Genomic DNA, 15,364 nt, shown 5'->3' with positions numbered 1-15,364 from the left:
TATCAATGTCACTATAACTTCTCCATGACACATTGGCTCCATAAACTTTGGACTTCATTTTTGCTCCATTCCTCTGTATTTAAGTTTTTTAACTTTACGACTATAAAACTCTGTGTTTCTAAAGCTGTCATTTGCCTGCAGCGTCCTGAGACTGAGAAGCTGCATTTCACAACTTTTTTCCATCCTGAAGGATCACTTTACAGACACATTATGCTTCATGGCAGTGCATCACGCAGTAGCGACTGACGATCAACACAGTGGCCGTTTTGAACGAGCACCATGGCTGATTTTGCAAAGAAACCCAAGGGGATATTACTAGAAGAAGCAAGGAAAAGAAAGAGAAAGGGACAGAGCAAGAAATAAGAGTCAAACCCGCACTGACTTTTACTGAATGCAGAGAGCTCAGAGAAGAGACAGGACACAGAAAAAGGATGCTGAATTAGCCATTGTTATAGGGCACTTCAGTGAGAAAATATGCCAAAGTTTGGTAGTTGGGTTTTAAAAACTGTTGCTTATATCAGTATTTCTCAATCCTGGTAGTGAGGACCCACTGCCCTGCATGTTTTAGAGGTAACCCTACTTTACCACACCTAATGAAATGAATGGCTTGTTCACAGGCTGGCTGAACTTAATGAGGAAGTTCATTCATCTAAATTAGGTGTGTTGGAGTAGGAGCACAACTAAAACATGCAGGGTAGTTGGTCCTGAGGCCCTGGATTGCAAAACACCAGCTTATTTGGTTATATGGTCCAGGTTAAAAACATTTCTTTTCTCATGCATGAAATCTGCACGGAAACTTTTTAACTTATCTTGCTTTTAATCATTTTAATGTAATTTATTATTTTATTGTGAATATGTGTTGATGCCTTTTACTATTTATAAATATCTGTAATGCTTTTGTTTTATGTAAAGCACTTTGAATTGTCCTGTACATGAAATGTGCTCTTCAAATAAACTGCCTTGCCTTGCCTTGCCTTGCCTAATGTGGCCGATGCTGTTTTTGTAAGAGCAGTTACTGGTTCCATACTGGTAATGCTGTACTTATAACACTTATGGCTATTAAACACTTATCTGTTTAATAGCAAATTGGATCATTCAACTTCCTACAGGTAAAACATTAATAAATGCCAATTAGAGGTCTGATTTCCTTGGTAGAGCATTATTAGCCACTTGATTACTTTAACCCTCTGGTGCATGAGTTATTACAAAACAAATAAAATATTTTACTTCTACAGACATGCACATTGATGTTTTTCTTTTTTTATCTTATTTTAACTTTTACTCAGTGTATTGATTTTTCTATATGCTCTATGAAAACATTTATAAAATTATATCTTGTCATATTAATATAATATAAATTTTCTATGAAAACACCTGGATCATTTTCTTGTCCTGTTAATCACTGAGGCAAACTTGGTAATTACAATGTATGTATATATATACTGTATCAAATGTATTTATTCTTTATACATGGCAGAGTATTGGTGACTCACTAATGTCCAGTGAAGTTGCTAATGTACGATCCACACCCATGCATACATTTAAAAAACAGACTTTAAATATGTGTCCTCTGTAGTGGACACTATGCACCAAAGGGTTAATTTATTGAATGACAGCTAATCATTGGAACTGGTGATAATAACGCAAAACGTAAGATTAATGGAGTTTCTGTTTCCCATTTTGGAGGTACAATGAATGCAGAAGCATCTGAAGCTAAAGTTAGGGGGAGGTACTGAGGGAGGAGGCTGAATAACTTTGTAGAGCATTTCAACTTTACACTGCAAATCTGAATGGCTCAGTTAATGTTACATTTTCAGATATAGCAAGTCCCCAGACAAAGTGCCAGAGCTGTGCTTGTGCACACTCAATGCACAACTCTGGCAAGTTGTGAGTTTTTGAGTTGGCAATTACTTCAGGCACCCAGATAAGTGCTCTCCAACATTTAAGAAGTAATTTTCAAATGATTTGTCACCTATACATAAATAAACATGGTATCAGCTTGTGTCTAAAAAGGCTATAAAAAGAATGAGGAAAAAATGTAGTTTCCACAGCTACCCGTGGTTGTGTAAGTTTGTGTAGTACGCAGTAGTAGACACTTTCCACCACAGGTGGTCACTGCAGCAGCTCCTCCTCAGAGAGAGGTGGGAGGGACTTGGAAAAGGATGCAGGTAAGCAGCACTGGTGTGTGTGTGTGTGTGTGTGTGTAAGTGTAAGGTCAGTCATTCCTGCCACATTCCAAACCCAGCTGGAGCGATTGGATGGGAGGAGAGAAGGACGGAGGAGGAGGAGGAGGGTGGGGTGTGGAGGTGAGCTGGGGTGTTTCTGGTTTCAGACAATGGTTACGGGTGAGAGGAGGGAGGTGGATGGGTGGGGAGCGTGTGCATGTGTGTGTGTAACAGCCATAGACAGGTTCCAGCAAACAAAGCTAGGTCTGTATTGCCACAAGTACAGAGGGGAAGAGAGCGTGGGGGGGAGTGAGGGAAGGAGGGGGAAGAGAAGGAGGGAGGAAAAGAGAGGATGGAGGAGGAGGAGAGCCTGCAGCCCCCTGATCCCCTCAAATATCCCCTTCGATGACAGAGTTCGGCCGAAAGAGAGGTGATGAGAGAGCAGAGGGAGAGAGGAGAACAAACGGGAACGATAGGGAGAGTAAAGGGAGAGGGAGAGTGGCAGAGAATGCCCCTATTTGTTAATCAATCGGCCGTTTCGGAAAGGGAAAACTCCAAAAATCCCCAGAGGGAGGAAGAAGCCAGGAGGGATGGTGGAGTGTGTGGAGGAGATGGGGGTGGGGGTGCACCTAAGAAGGCGGTTACCTCCAACTCCTTCAGCGAATCACGTAGCTTTTCTGGTCGGCGGTTCCTGGGGGTCCACAAATAGCCTCGAGCTACCGAGAAAAAAAACAGCTGAAGAGTCAGAAGCTCATGTGACTTAACACTGACATAAGAGAAAATATCCTTTTAAAAAGGCACTCGTGGGAATTCACAGGAATGTGAGAGTAGATAAAAAAAGAGTAGACTGTCCAAACTTTATATCTTTGCTGAGATTTAAGTTTTAAAAATGGATTAAAGGTCACATAGAATGAAGAGATGCAGGTACATGAGGCAGGTGCCCCAAAGTGCTGGTAATCTGACCAAATGGAAAAAATTCCAACTTCCAATTAATGCCGAAATGTCCAGCATAAATCAGTAAGTTGAGGACTGTTTGTTCAGTTTGAACAATCTACTCACTGTTTTTTGACAGTTAGACAAAACAACTAACTTAAAAACTATAATTTTACCAGACTGTTATTCAGCTTGCTATGATGCTGGACAGGACAGGCTTAAAAAATAAAAAAAACAAAAAACAAAAATTTTGTCTGTAATGTTTTTACTCATTCCTGCTAATTAAAAATATAAAAATAACATTTTCTGTTCTACTGATTAGAATAATGACTAAGAAAATACTAATTTAAAGTTCTTAAAAATTCTTAAACATTAATTAAATTTCAACACTTTTCATTGGAAAGACTACATGAACAGTGTTATACAGCAACCTTCACAGTATGGGACAGTGCTAGTTGATAAAATGGTCTCAAAATTAGATTGTGATTAAATTTACATCAATCTTGAAGAGTCTTCTTTTAAGCCAGCTATGTATCCCTCAGTACACTCCAGTCCACTAGTCAGCAGTAACGCACCTTCATGCTAGTTGATAACTGCTAACAAAACCTAAAAGAGGAAAATGCTGGCGAAGATTCTCAGTGATCCAGATAATGATAACCATAAGAGCTTGAATAAAGTAAACTGGACTTCTGTTTCTTAGTTCTATAAGACGCCTCCCTTCTTCATCACAGAACAAGCCTTTTGAATGAGAGACGAAACATCTTCAAGAACCAAAAAATTGAAGTCCACTTTACCTTATTTAAGCTTTTTTGACCAAACAGGTAAAAAGAAACAAATAAACAATAAAAATACAAATGACCTGCCAGCAGACTGAGGAAGGAAAGTGAGCAGAAATGTTAGAGAGAATGAGTTTAGCTGAAGACCTACAATGAACTCATGCAATCTTCTCAAACTCTCAAAGCAGTTGACAACATCAGCCCCACTAGGTGAGCAATATAGAAGTGTGTGTATTCAGTAAAACTGAAAACAGAATTATACCATGTGCAAACTTGTTGATGAACACCAAAACAGGAAATGCAGCAATTGTGTTTAATTGCTTGAAAAGGCATCACCACAGTGACTACGCAAATACGGCCAATGCAACGCTCTGACTTTGCAACAAAGTTCTTGTAGCGCAAGCATCAAACAGAAATGCATCATCTTATCATTTGTGGCTGTGAAGACTGAGAACGATCAGTATAGAAATAACATTGTGATAGTGTGTTCTGCCATATTGCCCAGTCCTTTTATAGGATGTGCTTCCCCTCCTTAAAGTAGCACTATGTAACTTTCTAACCTTAACCCTTTAAGGCCCGAGCCATACAAAAATGTCTAGAAAAGTCAATTTTTTTTTTAAATATGAGGGCTTTATTTGGCCCTTTAACAAAATGTAACAAAAAAAATATAAACATATGTTTTGGGGGGGATGTCTACCATTTATTACCATGTGATATTTTAAAAATATTATAATGTGGTTTTCTGCTTCTGGGTATTTATTAGGGGGCACAAGACAAGTATTAGATTGTGTTCAACAGGATTTTGAGCAACATTTTAACCATAAAGTGAAGCGAAATGTCTCAGAAACTATCAAACAAATCTGTCACATCAGGCTCTTATGGGTTCACAATATGTGTTTCTGACTAGTCTGATGGTACAGTGATATTTAGTAAGTACATTCCTGGAGCCATTATTACCCAGCAGCATCCAAAGGCTGAGAAACTGCATTTCACAGCTTTTTCTTCCAGGATAATGCATCACTTTACGGCTGCATTAGGTCATAGTGGGTTAAAAACTGTTGCAACATGGCTTTAAAATACCTCCAGGCATTATACAACATACTAAAAAGTTAAGAAATTTAAGGTGAAAGTCCAAAGTCATTTAACCAGGAACTTTACTGCAAAGCATGTTTGATGAAAAGACAGCGATGGTGACCATTTTTCTTTGATGTCATGATTGCACAAGAATTTAATTGACATCAGTTAGTAGAAGCACATAAAGCCTGATGCTTATTTCTGTGTAAGTTTATGACTCAACCACTGCTTACCCTTGTTACCAACAGTTATGAGACTTTTTCATTTTTTATTTGTAAAGCCAAATATTCCACTGAAAGCAAAATGTCACTTCAAAACACACAACCCGATCCTTAAGGAGAAGCAAATATTTAATCGTGAGGACTTGTGGCGCTTTTGAGTTATCTCCCAAATGCAACCAGAGTTTGCAGCACATATCTCAACACAAACCACACCAAGGCCCCATCATTTTAATTTCTCAGCCCTCCATTCCCCTTTCATCAATCTCTAGTGGTTCAACAGAGTGAAGGAAGCATATATATAAATAAAAAAATAAAAAAAACAGCTAATTGAATTTGTGCATCTGCCCACGCATATACAAGAACTTAGGTGGGAGGAAAAATGAAGAGGAAGGGAAAAGCTGCTGCTTTAAACGTGGTGCAATCACTCTCCTATCTGTTTATTTCAGTCTCTCTCTTCATCCTTACAGAAACACGAACCATTAAGGAGTAGAGTTCTCTATTAAGAATGAGTGGGAAGATGAGGTAAACAAATGCATGCAAATGAGGGTGTGGAGGGTGGGTTGGTAGGGGGGGTCAGAGGAGAAAGGAGGGAGGGGAGGGCAGGGGGATGAGTGTTTGTCTCCTGATAAGGCTGTTTGTGTTCCACTACTGGGTGAAATGCAGAGAGAGGGAGGGAGTGAACAGAGGAAGCAGGACAGTTGAGTGACTTGGGCAGTGATTTCTGGAAGATGGTCATCCACTAGTGAGATGATTAGGGCTCAAACTCACACAAAGCTGGTGGATAAGAAGGGGGAAAAAAGAAAAAGGAGTCAATCAGTCTTTGGGTTTCTGTGTTGGAAACTTACCTTCACAGAACTGGAGTTTCTCCTTGTAGTAGTGATGCTCCAGGGAATTTGCTGGGGGGGGAGAATAAAGGGGCCAAATGAATGGATTCGTTTGAATACATAGAAACAACACAGCTCAGATAAATGAGCCTGGTCTCTTTTTGTGATGTAGATAAGTAAAAAAAAAAAAAAAAAACAAAAACTGAAAACTAAGCTGGAGCTCAAACATCCCCTTAGGTCCAGGGGGGCCATGTTGGCAAAGTGCAACCCATAACTGTGCCTCGTGGCCTGGCCGCCCCAAGCAAGAAAGTGGCCAGTCTGGTGGCTGGCCTCTCTGGCAGGCAGGAACACCTCCAGGATTAGTAGTATTAATCAGATAAGGGGGTGAAGGGCTAGACAGGCCCAGACATGGGCACCTGCTCTGGGGCTGGATGAACAGGGCCAGGAGGGGTGGCGGAGGAAAAGGAGGAGGAGGAAAAGGAGGAGGAGGATGGGGGTGTTGTTGGCTGCTGGGGACCCCCGGAGCCACTCCAGTAAGTCTAGGTCTCCCTCTAGTGGGGGCAGGTGGAAGAAAGATTTAACCTTTCAGATGAGTAAACATAAATATCAGCGGAAGCTGATATAAAAAGATAAAATCAATACAGTCTCACTGACACACACAATGTTTCATGTAGCTTTCAGCATGAAACTAATTTTCATCTGGATGTTCCCTAAACATCAAAATACGGCAAATATGTAGAAATAAACAGGAAGTGTAGAGGTCTGATTCAGGATTTGTTTTCTCCCTATTTAAATGTAGTCAAACCATCCCCTCACACTTCTTATAGAGATTTTTAGAGAAACTAAACATATACAGGGATGACATTTCAATCTTGAAAATGTGTAAAGCTAAGATTTTAGAAGCTTTAAGTGCTAAATAGCCTCTTTTTCTTTTTTTAATAAGAAAAACCCAGATTATTACTGTCTGAGCACACTGCAGTTTAGTATACTTTGTAATCTACTGTATATGGAATCACATCATGACCCAAACTGTTGTTATACTGCTGTGTGTGTGTGTGTTATGATACTTTTGGATTCTGATTCTGCTCTCCTTGCCCTTCCTCTCTTTCCTCTCCTCCTCCTCCCCGTTCTCCTCCCTCTACTCTGATATCAAGCCACACTTTAGTAATCCTCCAAATGAAAGGATTTGGGAGCAAGAGCATCGTTTCTGTACTGAAGATTGGAATGAAAGAGAAGGCAGCTTCTCGGATGAGAGAGAAGGGAGAGAACCCTGTGATGAGAGAAACGGGATGAGACGGGGAGACTCACGGTACACAAAATGAGAGAGAATTAAATAAACATGGTGGGAGAATTAAAAAAGAATGGAGAAAAGGAAAGGGAAACTAATGGAAGAGAGAAACAGAGTATCATAGAGGCAGAGTTAATGGAAAACATGCAGATGGTAAGAAAAATGCAATAAAAAGCACTGATTAAATAAATATATTTATATTTTGCATTATGAAGAAATTTTGCCACAAATTCTCATAGACTCAAATAATTTTGTCTAAATTAAACTTCTTTATTAATATAAGTGTTTCTTATTTTAATTACTCACTTGATTTCAATCCACATAAGTTACATCAGGAAGAATTTAGAACGGGTAAATATATAAGGGCCAAACATAACACAGCTTAAAATGTAATTTAGTCATTATGTTGCATTACCCTCAATGAGACACATAAATAAAGATGAAAGCTGTCTTTACTATTTCCTCACAGATTTATTTCCTAAGAAAAAACACTGCATTTGATTGCGTCAAACTAAAGAATTTTGAAAAAAAAAAAAAACAAAAACAAAACTTTAACTGCACTGTACTTAGTTTTGTTCAGTGTTTAATGATTTTAGTTTACATTTAGTTTTAGTGCATTTTTACAGAAGCATAGAGCTGTAACCTCAATCAAAACCATATTCGGACTTTATCACGTCATAACGTGATACGTTCACGCTTTTACAATTACCTCATATTTCCACAGGGTCCGTGTGCGTCGCGTTCCGGCTGCGCCACATTTTTGTTCCGTTTACATGGTTCAGTGAGCACAAATCTGCACGGGGGCTTATATTTAGAAAATTACCAGAGGCTTTTACACTGTCCCTGTGTCTGATTTCCTGTCCGGCCCAATCGGAAATGCTGAGCTTGATGTGTTCGTGCTCTGTCAAAAGTAAACTGGGCGCACACGCACCCGGTGGAAATTGCAGGTAAAACTTTCACGTCATGACGTGATTAAGGTCCAAATTTTTATTTATTTATTTATTTTTTGGGTGACAGCTCTATGCTTATGCACATTTTCTGTTTTCTATTAAGCATTCAAACTCTAATGTTGTGTAATTGTGGTTTATACACATATTTCCCATGGAAGTCGAGAGTGGTGATTTTTTCAATGATTTTTTTTTTTTCATGTTGTTATCTTGAGATAACGAAGCTCGTTTTCACATGATAAGTTACATTTTCTGGTTATCTTGAGAAACAGGCATTTCCTCAAGAGCATGAAATAATGAAACTAGTAACTAGTTTTGTTTCCTTGAGATTTGATCATTAAAAGTTAGTAGTTATCTCCAAATTTAATTGGTAATTGTTGCAGGTTATCTGAATCTGTAACAATAATTTGAAGCAAGTATGGGTTATTCAGTATGCCTACTGACAATGTCTTTTAACAAATTTAACAAATACCCTTGTTTTTTCACAGTTTTTAAAAATAATTAAGTATTTACCTCAAGATAGCTTTACTAATTGTTCTTGCCAAAAAAAAGCAATGTTCAAAAAATGTTCAAGCACAGCCGTTTCCAGCTTCCGTAATTTCCATTTGTTTCTATAAAATAAAGGAGTTTGGCAAAATCATCAGTAATAAAGGAACTAAATTAAATACTTTCTCCCGTAATTAAATTTGTAGTGAAAATGTAATAGACCTGCATTTGAACCAGTGTTTGGTTTTTTCATGCTAGGCTATGGCAATTGGGCAACCTGTGGCATCGCTGGTCATATATCTCTTTACAATTTAAAATTTTATGTAATTCTACATAAATGACAAAAGGTTTCCTTCTGAAAACTGAGTCCTGATATTTTTGGTGGAAAAAAACTAGAAGTGGACAAATTTTACAGATGTTTTCAGACAGGAGGGAGCAGAAGCTGGAGCTGAGCCTGAAAAGTTCACCACAGGACATGGTTAGATACTGAGCATATGACAAAAATTCTTTGGTCTGTAAATCTGTGCAGATATTGACTTTATGTTCATACAGATCCATTCATACAATTAATTTACATTTCTAACATCTGAAAAAAAAAATCATAATTCTGAAGGTATGTTTTTTTTACTTTACAGTGATGATGCCCATAATCATTTATGCTGATGAAAACCTGAACACATTCGGCTTCATGTTAGCATAAAGAACATACTTGGGAGGCTGAATAGGTTAAGTTAACATAACAAGCCAGCAACTCCAAAAAGCAAGTTATCAGTAACCAAGCTCCTGATCTTATTCCACAATACTGAATTCTTGATCCTCAGTGTTGCTTCTGAACAACTCCGCCAACTACTGCTCAATTACTGTTTTCGGATGCGTATTTTACTACCTGCAGTTTGTAATCTGCAGAATAGGATTTTATTCTTGGGGGTATTTTGCTTGTGTCCAATCTTTCTCAGTTGTCTTTAAATTATACGTTTAAGTTCCAGGACCAGCCAAACTATGAAAAAATAGTGTGACTTACAGTAACGGAAAATATGGTAGACATAGCATATATATATATACATATATATATATATATATATATATATATATATATATATATATATATATATATATATATATATTTGGACTGCTATATAAAAGTACTATAGACACATACAGAAAGGGATTGGGGGGGAGCAAAAGAGGCTGTGTAGCCTGGATTTATGCTGCAAGGACTGCTGGGAAACGATCTGAGTACTTCCTGATTGTAAGGGAAGCCTCCTGGCCTCAGGCAATATGAGGCTGGACTGCATGGGGCCTCTTGCTATGTGATCTAGGAGAAAGTCAACAGTTTAGTTTTCCTATCACTGTGTGGCAGGACCCTGGGGTCAACAAGAACACAGGGAGTGTAAGAGATAGAATTGCACAGGCCTTATAATCTGTGTGTGTGGTATGTGCATAAGGTTTTAGGGTGTAAATCCTTCATACTAATAGCCTCTGTGTGGATAAGTATATATATATGGTTAGTGGGTGTAAGACAATGAAAGGCCCTGGACCGACAGTCTCTGTATCAGCAGGCATCAAAAAACCCTTCTTTATATATGAGGAATTCACATACATTCCAAAAACAAGACAAATTCATCTCATCTTAAATACAAACAGACATCCAATAAAAACAGTATTTACCTGGCTCTCCTTTATCGTAGTACTGATAGGTGCCAATATCTGTATCTGTGGGGTGAGAGAGAGAAAGAGATGAACATCTTGCTGTCAGGGAAAAGCAGAAGACAGATCAGCAATTTCGAACCGTAGGATAAACAATCGCTATCAGCCAGTGGCTTGTCCTGTCTGCCAGCACCTCAGTTTAGATAAGACTCTGTGTAGGAAGAGGGGGGTCCAAGCCAGAATGGAGGTGGCATGCTGAGGGGTATTAATAAAGACGAGGAGTGCATCCCATCCCGGCCCACCTGAGGGACAAACTCTGATTTGCAAACATGCAACACACACATTTAAAAGTAGATGTGCAGAAATCTGCGAGCAGGTACAGAAACACTCAGCATGCAACAAGCAGAAATACACACTGATAGATATGCACACAAACACACAAACTGCTGAGCTGAGGCTTTTTCTCTTTTTTTTTTTTTTTTTAATGTGTTATTTCTGCAGGCCCAAAACCATAAGCAGCCAGGCTCGGATTCGCACAACACATCGTTTCTTTATCACTGCACTACTGTTGCTGCCTCTGCACCAGCTCCTGAGGCCAGGTCACACTAATACAACAGGAGAGCTGTCAGTAGACACACACACATACACACTTCATATATGGAAACAGATAAAGCTACTCCTCTACAAGTTACTTTTGTCTGATGTTACTGAGAATTTTAGCAAGCAAACACCATCTGTGGAAAATAAAAATAATTAGTTAGTTAATGAGGCAGCATTAGTTAAAGAAAAATTAATTTTATTTCTTAAATTGAAAGTTCTCGAGAACCTGCATTAAACCAGTAAAATATTAAGAACATCATTATCACTAACATTAGCATCAGCAACATCACCATGACATGACATCTGATAGGCTAACATGATCATGTGACAAAGAAAACGTGAAAGACATGGAGGAGCTACACCAGGGATGATTTTCGCATATAATATTATGGCCTAAAACTCTCTGAAATGAAAACAAATTGCATGTTATGCATTAACACAGTTGTATTGTGATATTTAAAAATGTACAGAATCCAATATTTTGACTGACAGATATCAAAGCATCAATTCCACAGTATTTATATGCCCATACCTAACTGCAGCCTCCCCTGTTCTGTGTGTAGATACCCAGACACACAATCATCCCTCAGCAAATCATAAAACTAAAATCTAGAAGTTATACTTTATTTTCTAGATTAACTCCTCTGTTCTGTGATCGTGCCTTCAGAACCAATCATATTGGCAGAAATGTAGCCAAGAAAAAGGGGGAGATGAAATTCATTTGTAGGCCAGATGGACACATACAGAACATATGGTTGTTGATTTAAATAGAGGACGACCCAGACATCTTATAGGAGCTAAAGCTAACGAACAGTCCTGGAGGGATCAAAATAATTAATGATGGGTGTGAAAAACTCCTTGTTTTTTCTTCTTTACATCTACACTGTAACATTATGTCTAACACTGACAATTAAGTTGTTTTTTTTAAATATTTTGTATCTTTTTATTTCCACTGTGTTAGCGATTTTATTGAGACTTGAGTGGCAGTAAATCACATATCTGTAATCACATATCAGCATAGCAGAATATGGATCCTATGTACATGTTTACCTGTCTTATGATACATGTTATCAGCCAATCATGCTTACACTTTGTGATGATGAGCTTGTCAACTCATGACGTGAAGACTGCGGGAAACATCACAACACTGCAAAATATACAGCGGAAACTTTGATATGAATTACATTTGAAAAGTAGATCGAAGCAGCTTGTCCTATGTCCTTAAGAATGCCCTTCAAAATTTGATGATTTTAAATATGAGATATGACACCTAAAACATTTCTTATCTGGCAATGCTAATGACCCTTGCCTGTTTCTTCAATCATTTTCCTCACAACACAAGGTTTTCTTGTTGAAAGCTGTTAGTTCTGCACATCTTTGTCTGTTCCTAGTCCCTCTGACACCTGGTCGGCTCATAACACTACAGTTAAGGTCCATAATTTGAGCATTAAAATAAATATATTACCTCTTCACAGCAAAAACTGAGTAGTATTTTTATTTCTTTATTAAACTTGACTTAGCACATCTCATTGATTACATCATGACCAAGAAACATTATTTAAGGGCAAAATGTATTTGGCACAGTTTTTTAAAATTAGTTTAAATTATCCACCAGTAGTCTCCGACAAGTTGTAATTAGCTTTTTTAACCCTTTAACCTACTGGCACCAGACATCCTGTGAGGAGGATGAAAAATGAGTATGTATTTTACTCAGTCTAACTTTCAATACCTATACGTTATACACCATTGGAAAGCTAAGATTCTTGAAATACGAATGATGTACACTATTCCAGGCTACAATCATAACTAGATTCAGTAGACATTTATGTCAGGCCAGTTGCAAATCATTTTTATGCCTGCAACAAAACAATCCCGGTAAATCAGCAATAGTCTAAAAGTAATCCAGTAAAACCGTTTTCTACCATTTTGTAGAATAAAATTTTCAGTGACTATAATGAATTTTATTCACATTTTGTGGAAATAAACCTCCCCAAGCCATCTTTGCCACTTGTTTTAGGTATGTAATGCCCAATATAATCTGATTGGATGCATCTACACGCTCTTCTAAAACGCAATATTTAAAAACTCCTTGTCTACATTTTTATAGGGTTTCTTTATGTATGTACAAGCGCAGCAATATAATTTATTATTTTCAAAACATCCAGTCTTTGTTGAATATGCCCAGTTTTGTCATTGGCAGCTAATGAGGGAGCTAAAAAACCTGTAAAATAGTTTTTTTCTTTTGTGTACTGTCCATGTTGTGAGTTAGCTTCCATTAAAAAGACGCAAGTGAGTCTTTTGCACATGCACAGATTTAGAAAAATTAAATAATTCAGATATACAAGTCTAAACATGGAGAGTATTGGGAAGAAATCTAGAGTCTGTTAATGCGATTTTACATTATCACATAAAACAGATAAGGTTTTGCTGTCTACATGAATAATCTGATAACTCCAGAAATTGGATAATGATCAGATTTTTGTTGTACATGTAAACAGGCTCATTGATTATCATTTTTATTTTTTCTTGCTTTTTTCTTATTGTGAAATTAAAAGGGCTAAATTGTATTCAAACATTAAATTCTCCAATATAAATACCCTAATGAATAATGTCCACTAACACTCAATTTCCTCAATATTATAAGCCCAGACTAGCTCATTTCATCCCAGCCTGACCATTCAGGGATTTTTCTGAATACACAATTCAGAAAAAGCAAACGTAGCATAGAATAGTTTCTGATGAATAAATAATTCACTCAATTTTAATTTGGTTTTCTTTAACTATACTGCTTTGATTCTTATCAGCATTTTCTGCCGAATATATTAATATTTCTTTTCAAATTTCAGAGATTATCATCCTATTCAGAGATTTTGGTTTGTAAAAAAAAAGGTTGAACTTTAAATTTCTGCCTGAAATTATCCTCTATATTCAAATAAAAAAAAAACCAAAAGAACCAAAGAAAAAACAAAACAAAAAAAAAACAAAACAAAACAACAGCTTCACATCACTGCACCAGTTCAGCATCCTGATTAATGAATGAATGATGTCTGCCTGTAATCACGTCTGGTGACATCTCTTTCATTTTTAACACATTTAGACAACATCCCCTGACGTTACATTGTAGAGGCTGCTTCCTTCAATCTATCATTTTTGTTTTTAGGTGGATGTGTAATGTGAGGAAGGTGATGACAGGGAGAGTCACACCTCAGTGACCAGGTCTTTTTTCCTCAGACATATCCATCCACATTCTTTGGAGATATCAGACAACACACACACATACACAACAGAAAAAAAAACAACAAACAAATAAGGATATGTCACCTTCACCTAAGATATATGCCCTCTCCTACCTTTGTGTATACACATGACATCACACGCATACATGTATACACACACACACACACACAGACAGCCTATGAGAGACACTATCTTCTTTAAAAACTCAACAGACTGTGAAAGACAAGTCAGAATGGAAGGGAGGAGAAAACAAGAAAACGGAGAAACAGAGCATTTCCGTCTGACAGAGGAGATGGACTGATAGGTGGCGAGCAGAGACACACACACAAACTGCCAAAAAAGTCTAAATAAAACTACACTCGGTCTGACAAGGAAGTAGTTTCTCGATGCTTGATGAGGATGATAGGTTTTGGAGAGTACTGCTGCATATGAAAAACATTTAACTTTTCTTGGAGATACACAAGTTTTTTCAGTTAGTTTGGTTAAATTTTTTCAGTCACAGTTTGATTCATCGTCAGATCAAACTTGTGAGGCAGCTGTGGGACGGGCACATTTGTTTTTTTCTTTTTACAACACATAAATGTACAAGATGATCAGATCATTAATTTTCTCTCTTTTTTACTGCTAGCATAGAGTTAGATTGGGCCACATTTTGACATCATCCAACTTAATGGCTTACTTTCATTTTTAATTTAGGGTTTTCAGGCCCAAGTCAGATGAAGGATTTTGGTCCCTATTCTATCCTCTTTGTCAGTGGCTCAAATCTAATCTTACAACTGAAATTCTTAAACTTTTTAATGGACAAATATGAACTATTTCTTAGTTATTTGTTTATCTAAGCAAACCAGGGCTATCTAGACGAGGGGATCTCAATGTGTATCTCAGTTTGTACTTCCTGGTTCAATAAAGGAAATATGGCAACACTTTACAAAATGGGCCAAATATTAGTTTAGTTACTCAGTGAATGATGAGGAACAAATCTGAGACTAATGGTTCATTAATGATTACATAATCTTTACATTCTTGTGAACTTTAATGAAATATCTAATAATTAATAATAATGCTTACTTAATAGTACATTAATAATAAAATTATAAAAGAATCAGTAATTAATTGCTAATTGTTGAATCTCATTTACTTCTGCCAAATACAATCAAATAGGTAAC

At 37.3% G+C, this 15,364-nt stretch overlaps 1 protein-coding gene across 2 annotated transcripts in view; it reads right to left on the bottom strand.

Annotated features, from left to right (window-relative positions):
* The window catches only part of LOC121655805 (WD repeat containing planar cell polarity effector), a 99,469-nt gene that overhangs the window by 57,425 nt on the left and 26,680 nt on the right, over positions 1 to 15,364 (bottom strand). For both annotated transcript variants that reach the window (XM_042010651.1, XM_042010650.1), the window contains exons 3-5: positions 10,383 to 10,427; positions 6,015 to 6,065; positions 2,811 to 2,881 (exon numbers count right to left, since the gene is read on the bottom strand). In XM_042010651.1, coding sequence (XP_041866585.1) covers positions 2,811 to 2,881; positions 6,015 to 6,065; positions 10,383 to 10,427 — 167 coding nt within the window. The remainder of the gene's footprint in view (positions 1 to 2,810; positions 2,882 to 6,014; positions 6,066 to 10,382; positions 10,428 to 15,364) is intronic.

Source organism: Melanotaenia boesemani, chromosome 16 (genome assembly GCF_017639745.1).
Source record: "Melanotaenia boesemani isolate fMelBoe1 chromosome 16, fMelBoe1.pri, whole genome shotgun sequence".
Taxonomy (NCBI): domain Eukaryota; kingdom Metazoa; phylum Chordata; class Actinopteri; order Atheriniformes; family Melanotaeniidae; genus Melanotaenia; species Melanotaenia boesemani.
This window is presented reverse-complemented; position numbering and strand designations above follow the sequence as displayed.